Here is a 17,977-nt window from a genome sequence, read left to right as displayed (position 1 = left end):
TGTTTATATATCGAGACTTGACATACTTGGTTTTAGACGCTTCAACCTAGGTGATGACAGATACTTGTTTCTAATTGTGTCTGACTTATACTTGTTGATTTATCGGCCTATCCTGCTTTATTGTCTGAATTATGTTAGCTATACTTAGTCGGCCGATGATACCTACCGATCTTGTTGTTTTATCTTGACACACTTGCTACATTCCTTTATGAATGCAAAGTATCAGGTTGGGTCTGCTTCCATCTCTCGTGGCTGATAGTCGCCTTCAGCATAGTATCGAGTTTTCAGGGTGAGCACGAGACGTTCGCTGCCTTGAAGACTCTTCCTATTTATGTCTTACTATTTCTATTCTGAGACATAGATAGATTTATGTATTATTATATTCCAGACTTGTATATTTTTCATTAGATACTCTTGTATGGCTTAGAACAGACCCTGGGGGTATTTTTCTTATTCCGCACTATTTCTATTATATTATTGTGAGACTTACGTAATTTTTCTATTCCGCCTGATTGATTTATTTGTTTATGTCTTTACTTATCGTTGGATTAAGGGTTCGCTTATCGAGGTGGGAAAGATAAGTGCCCGCACGACTTAACCAAATTGGGTCGTGACAAAAAGAGTGATAAACTTCGTTAGAGACACTTCAATTTTACCCAAAACTGTTCTATCACTGATATTTCTTCTCCAAAAAGTATACAACTAATAAAACACATAATATTGGGCAATACACACATATTAAAACTAAATTTACAATATAAAAGAAAAAGAAACACATGAAAAAATATAACCAAAAAATGAAGAATTACATATCTTCCTGAAGTTTAACACTGAACTATATATAGCAATAAATTGACTGAACATGTCTACATAATTTCAAGAACGTATAGGAAGGCAATGATAAGTTACATTTCAAGGAGTGAGTAATGAAAATTAAATAGGCAAGTAAATGATTAGAATTTAATGGCAACTACACAAAATGAAAAAATGCCGGCAGCATAATTTCTTTTGATATAGACTCTGTAGAACAAATAAAATAAAGGAAAAAAATGTCACAAAAATGAGATGAATAGATGATATAGTAACGTGGGGAGGGGAAAAGGTTGAATAATACATAAATGCATATTAAGTTAAGTTATTTAATAAAGAAGACAATTAATAGTGGGAGGTGGAAAATTGATTAATTGAAATTAAAGATTTTTTGGGCTATTAAAAATCAACTACATAGATAAATGGAGGGAAAACTGTCAAAAAAAAAAAAAAAAGATAAATGGTATTCTAGGCCATAGAGAGGTGCCACATCACCTTATCTCATGATAATTCAATGAAAACTTACTTGCTTATATCACATCTTTCAACAAAAATATCATTAAAATGGATGTCAAAACAAACTAAAACAAAACAAAACAAAACAAAAAAAGGAGGAAAAGTAGCTATCACTCGGAATTCCAAGAGTAGCACAACCTTTTCTATATAGATTCTTAGCTAGTACTTCATCTAGTATGGAATTATTCATCTCAAAGACCAATTTATTTTAGTGAAAGTTGCCTCTGTATAAATATACTCTGTTAAGCAAGGTTAACATTATAATATATTAAGGCATGGAAAGAAAGAATGATCATACCTTCATGAATGAGAGAGGTCACAAAAAATTCTTTAAGATAAGAGAAACTCAATTAATATTCAGTACAATTCAAGTCATTCCAAATCAGTTTAGACTCAAGAAGCAAAAAGGCAAAAAAGTAAACGGCACAGATTGAACAACACAAAGCAAAATATTTAAAGACTTACACCTTTAGATTTCTTCTTTTCCTTTCAGCAATGGCTGCACGAACTCAATTTTAGTGTTCCTCTATAAAAAGGATTTTTTTTTATTCTATCTTTTGCTAAGTTTCAGTCAAATTTCATTTTTTAGCCTAAGTCCAAATAATCATAATTAGTCTCATAAGTTTTGTCCAAATCAGTCCACACGTCTAAGTCCATAGTTTTTTGTAAATGTTCAAATTAGTCCTAAACTTCAAAAAGTCGGCAGTTTTAGTCCTCTAATCAAATCAGTCCCAAAATTGTATTAATGCCTCAAATTTAATCTTATCTTTCGTGGCAAATTCATTTTTGGCGACTTTAAAACATGGCAATCTCATAAGGGTTCCAATTGGCACAATAATTAGGCAAATAATCAATTTAAAGTACATAATTTAAATGAGGTAGAGAATTTGGGCCGACCAAGCCCAAAAGGAAAACATTTATGCAATCAGTCTCGTCTTAATTCCAACGGATGCTCCATTTTGCTCCAATGTTGGGTTGACTCGATCTAGATACGTTAGTAGGCCCCGTTGGGGCCCACCAACGGGTTTTGGATGGACAGAGAGGTAAAGGACATACATGACATTAGTATATGCTCACAAATTAAATTAAGTACAAGATTAAAACTATAATGATAATTATTACAATGCCCAAAAAATGAATTACATCAGATCTGGGCCAAGCCCATGTAATAACAACTCAAAACTGTCTCTAACATCGCAAAATGAAGGCCCAAAACAATGTCAGCAGCTCAGATACCCAAATCACAAATGACGGGCCCAAGCAGTGTGCCCAAACTCACTCACTTCTTAAATTCTCCTTAAGTGACAAAGCTGTGATATACACAATATACTACTGATATACTATTCAGTTTTCTTCCTAAATTACTAAGTGTCAAGACTCCAATATACATGATATACTACCAGTGTATCACTAATATATGAAGAGCGAAACCCTTTAAAGGGCATACCGTCCATATACACTTGATAGACACTACATATTCAGTTAACCTTGCCTCTAAACACCACATTCAAGTCATGTACAAGTCACAAATTCCCCAGAAATCCACATAATTGCAAACTCAAGTTTTAGCTACTAACCAAAGCTTGAACAATCAAACACAGATGCAAGACCAGTTGTCACAGAAGCAAAAATGCCACAGAGTAGTTCATTAGACACAAAGTGAAGAGAACACATAGCTTTAGGCAATGCAAAGATAACTAAGGCAAGACACAACAAGTATTTGAGACTCAGAAGATGACCATGGCATAACTAGGAAGAACATGAAGGTTTAACATGAATATAAAATCAAACAGGACTTAACTATGGCATAAAGAATAGCTAAGACAGGATCAACAAATTCCTGAGAGGGTGAAACCAACATAAGTGCAAACATAGTTCAAAATGTAGACATAGCAAATCACAAATAACAAGAGACTTACATGAGAGCAATTACAGATTTAGTTAGTCCTAACTATGGCCAAAATGGGTTCATGACACTGTCCTGGGCTCAAAATATAATACTAAAATTGTTATGGGCACCATCAAGCAGGTAGAAGTGGGAAATCATGTGCATGGGCTATAGAAATTCACAAACCAGCCATAAGGACAGGTACATGTGTGCATGTACTACACTTATTCTAGTAAAAGCAGTTTTGATTTTAGTTTTAGCATGACATTGAGTATCAAAATTCAGAACCAAACATAGCATAATCAAGGAAGGCATGGCACACTTTTAGGTGACTAGACAAGCAGTGTTGATAGTAGAAAGGCAAGGAAGTGAAGCAGTTCAAGATTGAGGTAAATGAGACAGAAAACAGGCCAGGGACCATACTCATAGTCCTTATTTATATACTTTCTAGGGGGAAATTAAATCATATGATCCAGTTAGGGAGATAGAGTGATTTAGTGGTGCTTTATCTAAATTTCAAGTGGCAAATTAGGTCATGGTACTCTCAAACAACAAGCAAAGACAAGGTATTTTCATATAAGCCAAGAATTGAATGGCAAAGAAAAAGACAACTACACAGAGTGAATTTAACCCTTTCCTGCAGGCTTAGTTTTAAACCTCCTATGCCCATTCTTATATATTGAAATACTAGGCACAACAGTTCCCAGAAAACTATATTCAAGAACCAACTTGAAAGAGCACAATTTTATAAGAAGGAACAGACTGTAGGACATTTTAGGTAAATAACAGGTAAAAAAAAAAAAAAGACAAGTCACGCAGTAGTCTCAAGAACTAGTTAGACTTTTTATACATAGTTTTAACAGAAATCTAACCTCCAACCTCCCTACACTTCTACCTTTCCTAAATAAGCTAACAGAGTAGGCATTGACAAGCACACACAATGTTCAAAATGGCACTTATACTCTTCTAGGATCAGAGATCAACTACAAACCTTACGGCTTTCACATTTCTACTAACTTTCCATCTAGGCAGTCTCAAATATGTCCAACAGGTTACGGGAAAGATCCCCTTTATCTTCACATAACTCAGCAAGGTTCAGAAATGGCAAAGCAAGGTAAGCCGGCAAGCAAAACAAGCAATCAGTTCTGGCCTCAATCAAAACAAGCAAATGCCACATGATTTCTAAGAATTACATCTTTTAATCACCTCTTAGACTAACTAAATAGTAGTGAGTTACCTAGTTTTACTTATATCATAACAAGGTACCACAAAATCAAGCAGCAAGTTTAAGGTCATGGCTTCTAAATTTCTAATCTTAGCATGTTTTAAATCATAGAGGCCTTAACTATTTACTAAAGTCATTTTAGATCCAAGTCAACTTCATGAAACATCAACAGAATTCTACATTTTTTATTTTTATTTAAAGCTTACATATAAAAGTCCAAAACAAAGTAAAAAAGACAACAAAGGTCTCAATCAGTTATAGAGGATGATCAGAATAAGATTAAACAAGTTCATAAGAGTCATGAATCTACCCTAAATATGAGTAAAGGTCAGATAAGGTCACAGTAATCACAAACAGAGGAGAATTCACATAGAAACACTCACAAACAACTAGACCTTGGGCATAGGGGATCATGATTCTATTCTTAGGTCACCAACACCATACTTAGATTGAACAGTACAAGGGAGAATGGAGAAACATGTGAACATACAAGTTTGAGATTACAAACAACTAGCAAACACCTTGTTTATCTTTCAAAAACAAATTTTGTCCTCCATTTTAGCATGACAAAGAAATTCAACCAAGTTTAATCTTTAGTCAACTCATGACACTGTTTTAGAAAAGAAATTTCCATGAAAGACCAAGCTTCCAAAAATCAGGCACATAGAAGGAAAGGAACAAAAAGACTGAACTAATACTAGGTTTTACTCTTGCTTCCTAGGTTTAGTTTAACCTCTTTTATACTCCTACTTATTCAGACAACAAAGATGTATAAGGTCTGCCTACTTAGCATTTCAAAGTCCAAATTGAAACATAACAGCATTCCATGATAGTCTAGGTAACTAGCTAGCAAGAGAAAAGGAAACCTGTTATATTAAGAATGAGATCCACACAAAACATCCTCCTTCTTTCTTTTTATAGCAGATTCTAGGGAAACACTAGTAATACATATAGATTCAGAGGTGAATTTTAAGACTTCAAGGATTTCACTAACAAGGAAAATTTAAAACCTTAAGCTACCCTTTTTAAAGGAAGTTAAACCATTAGAGGTGATTCAAAACCAACAAATGCTAGAAAAGGATCAATTTTGACTTCTAAAATTTAGACTTTAACAGGCCTCTAAAGGAAGAAATTTAAGCTTTTTATTAGCAGAGTCAACCTGAGACCATGTCTAGGACCAAAACCACATCAAACAACTAAACTAGTAAATAAAGTTGATCCATTATTATTAGACAGGACCATATTCACATCATAAGGAACAAAAGTCACAAGAAAATGATTAAATACTTAAACCTAATGAACAGTATCATATAACAAAGAAACTGGAACCTTAAATAACTTGATATAAATGATATTAAGCTCCAAACACCACCCTCTAAATCCCATTTTTTAGTTCTAAAACCCAGAAGGGGAAACAACAAAACAAACCTCAAACATGATTCAACAACAGGCTCAATCATATTATATCAGTCTTAAACAACATCAACACTTCACTATTAACTAAACTGGGGAGAAATGTATCCAAACTAGTGAAACAAAGCTTCAAACACACATTTAGACAATAATATAATCATTTAAACTCATATAAAGACTGAAACTTGTTTAAATAATATGATAGGGATATTACCTCTTGCAAAGGCAACCTAAAGATCAAATGGGGAGATTGAATCAAGCCTTCAACAACAAACACTCCAAAAACCTTTTGCAAGCCTTTTTTCTTTCTTTTTTCAAGCGTAATGCACTGTTTTTCAGAGTAATCTCCTCTATATTAAAGTAGTATCTATATATCTATTTTAGTAATGTATGTATATATGTAATATATTTTTGGGTAAATTATCAAAAGAGCCAAGCCCTCATAGTCGAGTACTAGTAGCAGCCCTTTTTTTTTCGGAAAAAAAGAAAAAAGTCCTCCTTAATGTCACATACAATATCTACTTATAGCATGGAAAAATATACCCTAGGGACAAAAATGGAAGATTCTAGACCCTTTTAAATGAATTCCCCCCCCCCCCCCTCCCCCCATGCACAAACCAGAATTCAAAATCGAGTAAAACAAAAAGGGATTCTATCCTAATCGTACTAATGGCACAAATAATCTCTAAAATCCGATGAAATAGTACACCAAAGGACAAAATGATTCCCAATCAGTACATAACAGAAATCACGAACGCACCTAGTCACGCACAAAGACAAAAATCGTACCAGAAACGATCCAAAAGGACCGTTGGAAATCAATCCAAACCTTACGCGTCGATATAATAGTACGACAAGGGTGTTAATCCCTGAGCAAATCACCACACACCATTTCCCTATTGTGGTGTGGTGGCATAAGATGGCTAGAGCCTTTTAGGCTCACCCATGGCATCCCACACCACGGGAAATGGTGGGGAAATACACACATAGGATCAAAAATGGTGGATGAACGGTGAAATCACAGTGGCACCGCCTAGTCGAAAACCTAGCCGCCATCAGTTTCTCTCAAGATAGAAAGAGATGAAATATACATAGGGCAACAAAATGACGGGTTCCAAGGAAAATAAATTGGGGGGGGGGGATAAAGTATATTATTTACGCCCCCCCCCCCCCCCCCAAAAAAAAAAATATATTAAGTATATTATTTACTTCCCCCCCTTTTAAAATATAATACACATTTTTTTAAAATTGTATATAGTTAAAAATTAGTTAACACAAAATGCCCGCATAAAATAATATTTTGGCAAGATAAAAATCGCAATACGTCATTTTAAAATACGAGCTTCGAAACGAGCCCAATATTGATATACTTTTGAGCAATATTTAAAAATGGAAACAAATGCGGTAAAAATGAGCGGTAATTCATACGTCGTCTTAAATTAACAAGCGGGATATGTATCTTCTTCTCAAATCACGTTTGTGACAGTAAATAACTCGTAACTTCTTGTAATTGTTAATTTTTATGAAAAATAATAATTAAACGTCAATTTTACAATTTTCTCGGGATTTTTGAATTTTTAATTTTTAAGGTGCATCCTCCCTCCATCTTTGACTCGGGAATTTTGAGAATTAAAATACGCGTCCTATGCGGTGAAAATTAGGTGTCAACAACATTGCTTAGTGGTTTTTCAATTTTGTCAGTTACAAGTGTCTTCCTCCTTTACCTTACAAACAAATAAATAATTATACTTTCTTCTCCGGACCTCACATAACTCCTAATCTAGAAATCATTTGTTCACATATTGCTGATCTAGGCCTTTATCTGATCTCAATGACAAATAGACAGTTGCCAGTCATCGGCTAAAGCTCCGTAGGCTTTTCCCATTATCTTTTGTGCTGCTATTTCTTGATTGCTTGAATCATAGCAGGGCAATTCCCCAATGTCAGGCTAAGAATTTATAGGTGTTTCACAAGAAGATATCATTTATTGAGTTTCCACTGTTCTTGAGTTTTTTCTCCTTTTGCTTTGTTGTCATGAATTGACTGTAATGTGCTTTTTACTGTACTCTGTGTGAATTGAATTGTGAAGTAGTCTTTTCCCTTGGGATGCAAACAGGAAATGAAAATAAGCAGCTGAGGTTATTGAAGTTGGGATTAATGTGTTAGAATTAATGCTTTCAGGGAATCACATATAGCAGCAAATGTCTACTATTGCTTTTGCGCTGACCTATGTCGTGGCTGGTGAAGATAAACTAAATCAAGGCTTAGCTAACAAACGAGCAGGAGCTGGTGGAGTATCTCAGAGAGAAAGGGAACATAACTGACATCCTAAGGAAGCCATTGAGGGCACTTCTGGTCCAAAGGCATCTTCACCTAATGAATTGTATCTTCAAATAGGATTTGCATTTCTTATAATTTCTTTTCAGTGAGAGCCCCTTTTTGCTGTTTCTTTTACTTTTTCCGCAGAAATAGATATTTCCGAGCAATTCACTTAAAAGTAGAATCCTAAACCATAAGTAAAAAATCCTGGCTCCACCTCTGCCCGGAGCCTTTGGAAATTGTGATTTTACCTTCATTGACAGAGAATGCCTAAAGCTAGCAGTAGCAAATCTTTTCTTTTCTTTCTATTTGAATATGTCAGTAGAAATGTGTATCCAGACAATCTCTGTAATGTGGTTGTCAACTTAATAAAGCTAAATGCAGTACTTGTGGTATCTGAACTCCTTACTTCCTAACCTCATAGCTTTGTTATTCTGTAACAATTCATACGCTCATTGACATTTGGTCCTCCAGGCACTCATGTTTCAAAATTCCTGATTTTCTTCCAGCATCTTAGAAGACCAAGTTAAGACACACATATCGAAACTTACTTAGGTGCAAGACAACCGTAGAAGGCAAAAGTTTAGGACATTGACTCTTTCGAGCAAGGTCCAAAACCATCATACTTGAAGGGCATAGAAGTGACAGACCAGGCTGTAGAATACATTATAGCAGGACAAACACAAGGTGACATGCTGCTTCCAGTGCCCGAAGGAGCTTTTGCTGTTAGGCTTGTGGAAGACGCATCCATCAAGACCAGAGTCGTGAATGTGACTAAGGGAACTTTCTACTCTCTATCCTTCAACTTTGCCAGGACACCAAAATTGCTTACAACAGAACGGTAAGGTAGATCGGAAATTTTGTGATTTATGTTATCTACTAAATGTATATGCACTTTTCCTTTTCCGGTATATTACATCCACAAATACTTCGACTCCTCTCCTCAGTATACATTGTGTCAAACTATCAAAGTTATTAACCTGCTTTGCATGTGATGCTTGTGTGTATTTGAACCCGGTCATACCTTTCACTATGACAATGGGTTCTGTTGCTTTGTCAATAAACAAAACCAAAGGTAAAGAATATAGAGTTACCAGTCAATTTATGCACTTCGATGAGTTTCTATACATCGTCAAGTAAAGAGCCATAGAATTTTAAAGTGCTGTAGGTTATCCTTCTTTGCATAATACTTAAGATTCTGTTGGTAGAGGTATATATACAACGATATTCTGTGAAATTTAGTTCTTTGATGCTCCAGACCCTAGTAAACAGTACATGGATAATCTTCAACTTTTGGACTGTTTAGTTGGAATATGATGGTTGCACAATTTTGAATGCATGCACAGGTTCTTTAAAGTGAGTTTCTTAAGGAGGAAGGACGAACATAACTTTGATTTTAACAGGTAATTTTCTCACTTTAATTTGTTGTCACATTATTAAACTATGAATGACTTTCGGTGTTGTGTGTTTCTTTGAATAGTTAATCATATTGTGAAAACAAGCTAAAAAAAGACAGCAATGTCAATAAAAATTAATTTGAGGTAAGTTCAAGCATTTTTTCCGGTTTCTTTAACAGAAAGAACTTCTTTCGGTTACTTTAATTTTGATGTCAATGGTCATGATATTTCATGAGCTGTCAATGTTTACTGTACATAAAAGGAACGGGCACTACTTTGATTGTCAATGAGTTTGATTGACCGATAACTTCTCAAAAGAAAAAGGTGAAGGGCAGATGAATGTATTAGTTTATGTTTTTAGGCGTTTCTCCTTTAAAAAGTTCTCAAAAAATGAGTGTTTAGGTAAATGCTTTATCCCAGTGCAAAGGACATGAAGAACTGCAGCCTCAACTTTGACTTATTAGGGAGTTTGATATTAGTCATAAGATTTATCTACATCCATGATTCACGGTCATTTCCAAAAATGCTCTTTCGTTTTCCAAGAGCAGACTTTGCTTTTGATTTTGGGTCATTGAAGGACATTCGAGGCCTAACGGTAGGTATCACTTTGGATGATCTGGAGGCGAAATTATTTTTAATCTCAGTGTAACAAAGTGGCATCTTGTACTTTGTCACAATGTAGTTTAAAATGCAGGTTACTCTCTTGAGGAAGAGAAGTAACTTCTTTTCATCTTCAGGTTTCTGTCACGTATTTGGCATTTCAAGTGGAAGATTGCTTTAGATGGATGTAAATGGACTTGCATGACCATTAAAAGAGATATTTGGGTTCTTTTCCTCGTGTCTATGTAATTGTAAATGGAGTGAGGAGTAACTTTTAACTTTCTGTTCTACATATTGCTATAGTTCATTCCGGGGTTGTTCACACCCCTTATTAAGAGACCTAGTTTTCCTACTTGACAATGTAAAATGTTGGGCACGGGCCATACCCATCTAGTATGTGTGTGTATATATATATATATATATGTCTTGCCTAATGCATATGCAGCCCCCTAAACTTGCCCTTTTTTTTTTTTGACACCTTAACTAAGTGTTGTTCCTATTGAACCCCTGAATTTGGCCTCAAGTGCGTCTTTCAAACACAATCCGACTTACATACCATATATGGTGAGTTTCATTTTTTTTAATTTTGCGTGTGAATGTCAATTGCATCCTATGTGGAAAATTCAACCAATTAAAACATCCCACCTATTTTAATTATACGCATTAGATAAGAAGAAGTGTGCTACTGTATTATACAAGTGAAGAACCACCACTTAAACGAATCTAATAACAAAACTGAAAATAAGAAATCAAAATTGGAAACTAAAACTGAAAATAAAAATAAAGAAATCAAAATTGGAAAGTAAAAACCCAAAACTAGAAAATGAAAAACTAAAAAATAAGAAACCAAAACTGAAAACTAAAAAACCAAAACTTAATATTTAATATGTATAATTAAAATGAGTTGGGTGTTTTAATTGGTTAAATTTTTCACGTAGGATATGGTTGACATTCACGCTCAAGGCAACAAAAAATGAAACTCACAATATATGTTATCTAATATCTATAAGTCGAATTGTATTTGATATACATACTTGAAGTCAAGTTCAAGAGTTTAATAGGAATTATAACAAATACAGAGGGCAGCATATGCATGGTTTGATTCGATTGTTTGTCACTCAATCTCAAATCTAATCAAAGCAAAGCTTAATTGAGTTTTTTTATGATTTGCTTTAGTGCAGTTTTTCAGTTTGATTTGAATACCCCTACCTATGATTAAACAACGTGAGTATTGTGTTCGTAGGACGACGGTCACGAGATGCCACATCACAAAATGACACGTATAACAAAGCAGAATGAAAATTATTGAGAATGAAAAGTGAGTCAGTTTACTATTTGTACAAATGCGGCAAACCTTCAAAGTTCAACGTGTCAATTACGCGGCGAATTGTTACTTCACCTTTCATCCATTATTCTTTGTTTGTTTCTCTCATTAAAGTATGTGTTCGTTCTTATCCTAAACAGCTCATCTTTCCATCTTCCCGTGTCAACAAAGCTCTCTTTTCCTGTGCATGACGTACATATCTCAGATTTAAACTTTCAATTAGTTTATTTTAATTATATGTATGTCAATTAGTTTATTTAATTATGTATGTATGTATACTTTCAGTTAGATAAATTTGGGGACGAGGAATGTGTCGTGTGTGTATAGGTCTATGTGAAAGGATAACTACAAGATCTTTGATTGTGGGTGTGCATCAAACTGTGGTAGCTATAGATGATTTGGGGTTATAAGATTTTTGATATATTTTGTGGGATTGAAAAAAAAATTATGATGGGGACATTCAAGATCTTTCCTTTTGGTGTATTTGTTGAAGAAAAGGGTAAAAATAGGAATCAAAGTGAAAAGCCAGGTGAGGATGATCAGTGTCCAATATGTTTTGGAGACTTCACAATTCCTTGCAGGACCAATTGTGGACACTGGTTTTGTGGTACTACTTGCGGCTATTTCCTCTAATTTTTTTTGTTTTTCTACAAATTATTATATGTATGTTAAAGCCTGTATTTTTATACCTGGAAAAAAAAAAATCATTCAATTGACTTTATTTGTCTTCTGCTTTTTTGCTTTTTCTTTTGTTTTTTGGATACGCACCGACACAAATTCTAAAATTCTAACTATAGAAATTGGATATATGTGAAATGGGGGCTTATTAGATGCAAAAGGCAGAAAATCATAGATCACTTATCTGATGATCTTGTAAAAGCTAGGAATGTTTCTAGACAAATCTTGCCCCCTTCTTTCCTTTCTCCCTTTCTGAAAGAAGCTGAAGATGATATACTTGTTGCCTATGAAATTCATGTTTATAATTTGACAGTGTTCATCACTTTTACGATTTGCCTCAATATAAATCTTAATTTCTTCCAAGAATTGGAAAACCGTCCACATCCTCAGTCTTATATTCCCTTTGTCCCAATTTATGTGGCACAATTTGGATTTCGAGAGTCAAACCTATTAATTTTGACAATATATTCTGACAAAGAATCTTTTAAGTTTCTTGAGATAAAATTTACATATTTGAAAACCACGTAAAAAGTACTATAAGTCACAATAATTGACAATTCAAAATAATTAAAAGGCATAGGAAAAAATCATGGTCAAATAAAAACTAACGGAGGGAGTATCATGTTGATATGAAGAATTTTGTTCTCTAAATTTACCACTTAATTGTCCTCCTGTTGATCTTTTCTTCCCTTTTCCTTCCTCTTCCCTGTTCAACCCCAAAGCACACACAGAACAGATGTTTTTTTTCTTCTTAAAGGAGAGTTGTATCTAAATTAAGTTTTCCTTATCACCCCTTTTTTTTGGTCCTTTTCTGTGAAGCAACTTGCATATTGCAGCTATGGAATTATAGATCAACAGTACAACGTTGCAAATGTCCCATATGCTGTCGTCCCATCAGTAAGCTGGTTCCCGAGGATACTTTGCTTGTGCGACAACAAGAGGATGGTGAACTGCTTAGGGACATTGGGCGATACAATCACCTATACGTAGGTGGTGTTTATGGTGTGTTTCTGGTAGGTAATTGGTCCATTCTGCATTGCATTTCTCAATTGCGCATTTCTTCTGTAACTTCTCTTATTCTTGTTTTTGTGAGTTCGTTCTGATCTGATACTTTTAAGACGTTATTAGTATCTTCAGCATTGAGGTCTCCTTATAACAATTATAGACTGAGCACCCTCTTCCATATATATGTATTTTATTTGAAGTGTTACTCGACTGTTTTATGGTTATATATTATAGTCCTCCTTGTTTATTCCCACAAATGTAAAGTAAATAGTTCGCATTGAGGTGTATTCATTGACTTGATAAAAAATAACAATACTCTCTCCGGTTCAAGTAAGTGTCCACTTAACCTTTTTCACTCCCCTTAAGAGAACACTAACTCCTAGAAAAAAATAGGTATTTTGACTAAACTATCCTTAATTAATAAGACTCTTGCTTATTTATTGCCTTGAGTTAATAGGGGCAAATTGGGAAAATTGAAGTTAATTCCTTCTTGATTTTGTAAGTGGACACTTATTTTGAACCAAAATAAAAAGGCCAAGTGGACACTTATTTTGAACCGGAGGGAGTAACATTCGGGTGCATCCAAGTCTGGCATTCGGACACTAATTTGGTATAACAACCTTGCTTTGGGGGAATTTTATCAAGGTTAGAAAGAGCAGCACTTATTATAATTACCGGTGTGTTTCTTCCTCTAGAACAGAAACCCTCAAAATTAAAGTGATTAATAAGTTAGGAAGTGATGCAAATAGAAATTTAAATTTATATTATTACTTTTGGTTGCGTGTCATTTGATTGTTATGTGGTAAAGGAGCAATACTGGGATATCCCTTTTGGACGCAAACTGCTTCTTACCTGTTCTGGTCTCATTCCTGAAATATCTAATCTTGTACGTTGTAACATGGTTATTCATATATTATGTAGGTGGTCTTAGTACTACAAGTCTAATTGAAGCATATTATGAGTTTATTCTAGCACACCTGAATTGTCTGCCTGTTTTAGTGCATGGTAGGCAAGCCTTGATGAAGACTTAAAAGTAAGCTAAAGGTATATCAGGGAACAGAATTGCTCCTGTATTCCATCTTGTGTGCACCAAATGATTGAGATTTTTTAGATGAAAGCTAGTCATCAACCTTTTTTCACAGCTTGAGCAGCTCAACGATAGTCAGATTAAATTTTATATTGATAAGCTATTTGTTGACTGAAGTTGTTTTCGAATTGCCTGAGCCATATTTCGAGATCTTGGAAGAAACTTGTCTTGACTAAAAGGATATGTTTGGTTCACCATTTTTCTTGTATATCTACATTCAACGGAATCATTAATTATTTAAAAAGAGGAAAAGGATATGTTTGGTGGACTTAAAAGTTACATCTCTATAATCTTGGTATTTTAAAGTTTCCATCACCAGCTTTCATTCGAAAAATAAAAGAAGCATTAGAAAAATAGTATAATGTAAAAGAGTATGAATGTTTGCTTATTATGACTTCTACTGCTTTTTTGAGCCTTTGGTTTCTCTAAACATGTGCATTAAGGGGTTTAGGGCGAGTTATGTCCTTTACTTGGTAATAGCATTAAAATTCTAATCAAAATTTACCCTCAATTCAAAGTGCAAGGATGAACCATGCATATGCATAAGCGCATCGTTCTTTTTGACTCTGCGCCATTGATTCCACTATTAAGTCTTGCTTGGGCTGCTTTAATGGTAGTCTTTACTTTTTCCCTTCACTCGTAGCAAAAGTTCCTAGATTCATGGAGATATAGAACAGCATATAAGTTATCATGCTTGCATATCCATCATTTGAGTCTCCAACAATTATTCCAATAATTATATATCCGATTTGGCCTATGGACGAATATGCAAGCATACGTTTCATGCTTGTTTGAGTAACAGCAATAACCATAGAACTGAAGGAACACGCTATTTCTTTTTTGATTTCTTTTATACACTAGATTTTTGATACCTAGGAAAATACAATTTCTTTTTTCTTTCTTATTTCACAGTGAAATATCTAATTTTAAAAAAAAGCACTGTTCAGGCGCAGGAAATTGTTTTGAGTTTAAAATTTTAGAATCATATGATTCTTAAGAATTATACCTGATGACTTCTCTTCTTTTCTTCTTTACAGAAATTAGCGGCATTGCCACTGTTAATGCGGTCATTCTTCAGCAAACTGATAGATCCTGATCATGTTAAGTTAAACTGCTACGTAATGCGCCTTTTTGCTGTAAGTCCTTTGAACAGTTAATTAACGGCATTGTAATAATTTGCCGAATTCTCGTTTCCACTGACAAAAAAGTTGAGGCATAAGAAAATTCATAGAAATAATTCTTTGATATTTCTGAACTGTAATTCTTTATGTTTTCTGGAACTGTATGTAACATTACTCAATAGACGCTCTGAGAGATTCTTTAGACAGCCTTTTTTAAGAGTATGCCAGCATATATTCTTCCGAAGTCTTGGGGAAATACTTTTCTGATCTTGGGCATGGGAAGATTTAGAGTCCCTGTAATATATTTTTTTTAACCTAGGTACTTTTGCAATGCAAAACCAAAGACATGCATCCACAGTTATGAAGCATTTCTTCATGCTGTATATATTGCTTTATGATATGAATGGTTTCATTGATTGTTAATATTCAAGCATCCATTATTACAATTATTCGCTTTGAGGTAATATCTTTGTCTTAATTGCAGTTACTGCTGAGTTGGATCTACAGTCGCTGCAACTTTGAGTTTATTCCTACCGGTATTCTTCTCGTCACTCTTAATATAGAGAGATTTAGATGTATAGAGTGGAAAATATTATGTGGAAGCAAAGTGTAGTAGTCTGCATGCTCATCTGAATGCATACAATCTTGGGTGTGTCCAACAAGAAATCGTCCTTCAAAAGGGTAGCTAGTTTTGAAATCAATTGTCCAGTAACATGTGATCTTGGTAATATCAGATTGGAACCAAATCAAGAACTTTATTTATTTTAGCTTTCTATATGGAGAAACTTTTTTTTTCTTTTCTTTTTGGTTGGAAAAAAAAACTGTTTTATTTAACCATTTTACTCATGCAATCATCTCTTTTGGCAACCCTTTTGGCAACCAATTGTGTTAGGAAAAGTTAGCAAATCTTGAAACATGTAACCCCTGGTGTGGCCTAAAATTTTCACTAAAATCATTCATCACTTCCGAAGGCCAGTTTGGTTATGCGCATAGATTCTAGCCTCATTTGAACCTACATTGACAGAATACTCTTTTGCAGGACGTCTGGGAATATGGAGACTACTTGACATCTGTGCTATGTCAATGGTAGCCGTTTTCTATTTCGCAGGCCTATTCCGTAGATGGGCGCTTAGGCGTCATGTGAGGCTGTTATCTGTTTTACAAGCTCACCCTAGTTAAAAGTTCATGCTTTGAATAGATTTTGCCTTTTGATAGCCGGACAATGAGCTTAAACCTTATATGGAACGACGTGTACTGTGCATATTCATGTAGCTGACCCCAACTTGTTTGGGATTGAGACTTGGTATAGACGTCGTTGTATAGTCGAATGATGATTAGATATTTAGCTCGCAGAAGATGATGTATAAAAAGAATTACTCCCTAGTGTATAGCCCATAACAGTCATCCTCTAAGAAGCAGATTATTGTAGCTTATATAGATGTACCCTTTTGGGAAAGAAACAGTCTTCAGCATAATGAGTCCCCACTAAGTGATATTCTTCTTCTTGGCATCTTTTACCGTCAAAACTCTGTTCTGCAGTCATACTCTTTTTAAGTGCTGTCTTCTCATTTTGTACTATTTTTCTTGTTTCTTGGCCCAAAACTTATTGCTTATTCACTTCTTCTATAACTGCTGTGCTGCAAGCCCGCAAGTGTAGTTTCTTTGCTTTAAGCAATGGACGTACATTTGCTGTTATTTTTGGGCATTTGCTGTTATTTTAGGGGGGTCACTTCTTATGTACTTATGTACCTAGGCTGTTTCCTTATTGAAATGCACAGCGCCATGTGCTTTGGTGTTGCTACGTCTGAAGGGAATTGCATTTTCTGGGTCTACCTCCATTCGAGCAGGAATTTACACTTTGGACTTTAAAAAAGGGGTTCGAAATCTATAACTCCTTGCGTTTCAAAATGTTTGTTTGGTTTTGACTTGACACGTCAGTTTAAGAAAGTAAAGAAGACTTTTGAATGTAGTCTTAGACTAAAGATATGTATAATGTATCAAAATGGATTTTAATTTGTGGTTTTGAACATGTCACGTGGAAAGATAGAATTAAAGAGTTGTTAAAAAAGAAAAGAGAAATTCTTTTTTAAACGGACCAACAAGGAAAGTAAGACAAATATTTTGAAAAAGAGTGAGCATGATTGAAGAATTAACTGATGGTGACGAAAAAGTCTTCAAATTACCAAAGGTGACGTGTGGGGCTCACCCCACATCAAAACCCAATTAAATTTGGATTAAGAAGATTGGGGTCCAAAATGATATTTTTCTAATTTCTTAATCTTTTATAAAACATCCAAACCTTTCCCTCCCCACAACTTCCTCGCACTTCTTCCATATTTCAAAATCAAAACTCCCAAGCAAACTGTTCATCTTCTTTTTCACTTCGACGGCTCTCATCTCTCCTCTTTTCTTGTCGTCTTCTTCTTCACTTCGACGTCTCTCTCGTCTGTTGGTGTCGCTGCTGCTGCTTCTTCTTCAATATCAAAGTAAAGTTTTTGTTTCACTTGTTCCAAAAATTATTTGGTAGAAATTGATGATTTTGATTGTAGAAAAAAAAAAAAAACATGGGTTTGTCTTTAATGTTATTTATTTTG

At 34.6% G+C, this 17,977-nt stretch overlaps 2 protein-coding genes across 6 annotated transcripts in view; both read left to right on the top strand.

Annotated features, from left to right (window-relative positions):
- The window catches only part of LOC132034326 (uncharacterized), a 93,024-nt gene extending 82,472 nt beyond the window's left edge, over positions 1-10,552 (top strand). The window contains exons 2-4 of one of the 2 annotated variants that reach the window (XM_059424642.1): positions 8,681-9,012; positions 9,518-9,574; positions 10,306-10,552. In XM_059424642.1, coding sequence (XP_059280625.1) covers positions 8,864-9,012; positions 9,518-9,574; positions 10,306-10,417 — 318 coding nt within the window. In that variant the 5' untranslated portion in view covers positions 8,681-8,863 and the 3' untranslated portion in view covers positions 10,418-10,552. Of the gene's footprint in view, positions 1-8,187; positions 9,013-9,517; positions 9,575-10,305 lie in introns of those variants that run through there. The other variant, XM_059424637.1, reaches the window with a different exon arrangement.
- Positions 10,553-11,461: 909 nt separating this feature from the next.
- LOC132034301 (uncharacterized) lies at positions 11,462-16,925 on the top strand. Of its 4 annotated transcripts, none has more exons than XM_059424628.1 (5): positions 11,462-11,486; positions 12,990-13,183; positions 15,300-15,398; positions 15,868-15,919; positions 16,423-16,925. In XM_059424628.1, the coding sequence occupies exons 1-5, from the start codon at positions 11,480-11,482 to the stop codon at positions 16,560-16,562; spliced, it is 492 nt and encodes a 163-aa protein (XP_059280611.1). In that variant the 5' UTR covers positions 11,462-11,479; the 3' UTR covers positions 16,563-16,925. The 4 variants fall into 4 exon arrangements, with proteins under 4 accessions (XP_059280611.1, XP_059280596.1, XP_059280604.1 ...); XM_059424621.1 differs by lacking the exon at positions 11,462-11,486 and adding an exon at positions 11,517-12,099 and having other exon boundaries at positions 13,007-13,183; XM_059424606.1 differs by lacking the exon at positions 11,462-11,486 and adding an exon at positions 11,522-12,099.
- The last annotated feature ends 1,052 nt before the right edge of the window (positions 16,926-17,977 follow it).

The sequence above is a fragment of the Lycium ferocissimum genome, chromosome 2 (assembly GCF_029784015.1).
Source record: "Lycium ferocissimum isolate CSIRO_LF1 chromosome 2, AGI_CSIRO_Lferr_CH_V1, whole genome shotgun sequence".
In the NCBI taxonomy this organism is placed as follows: domain Eukaryota; kingdom Viridiplantae; phylum Streptophyta; class Magnoliopsida; order Solanales; family Solanaceae; genus Lycium; species Lycium ferocissimum.
The sequence above is the reverse complement of the archived record's forward strand: the minus strand, read 5'-3'. Positions and strand labels throughout refer to the sequence as shown.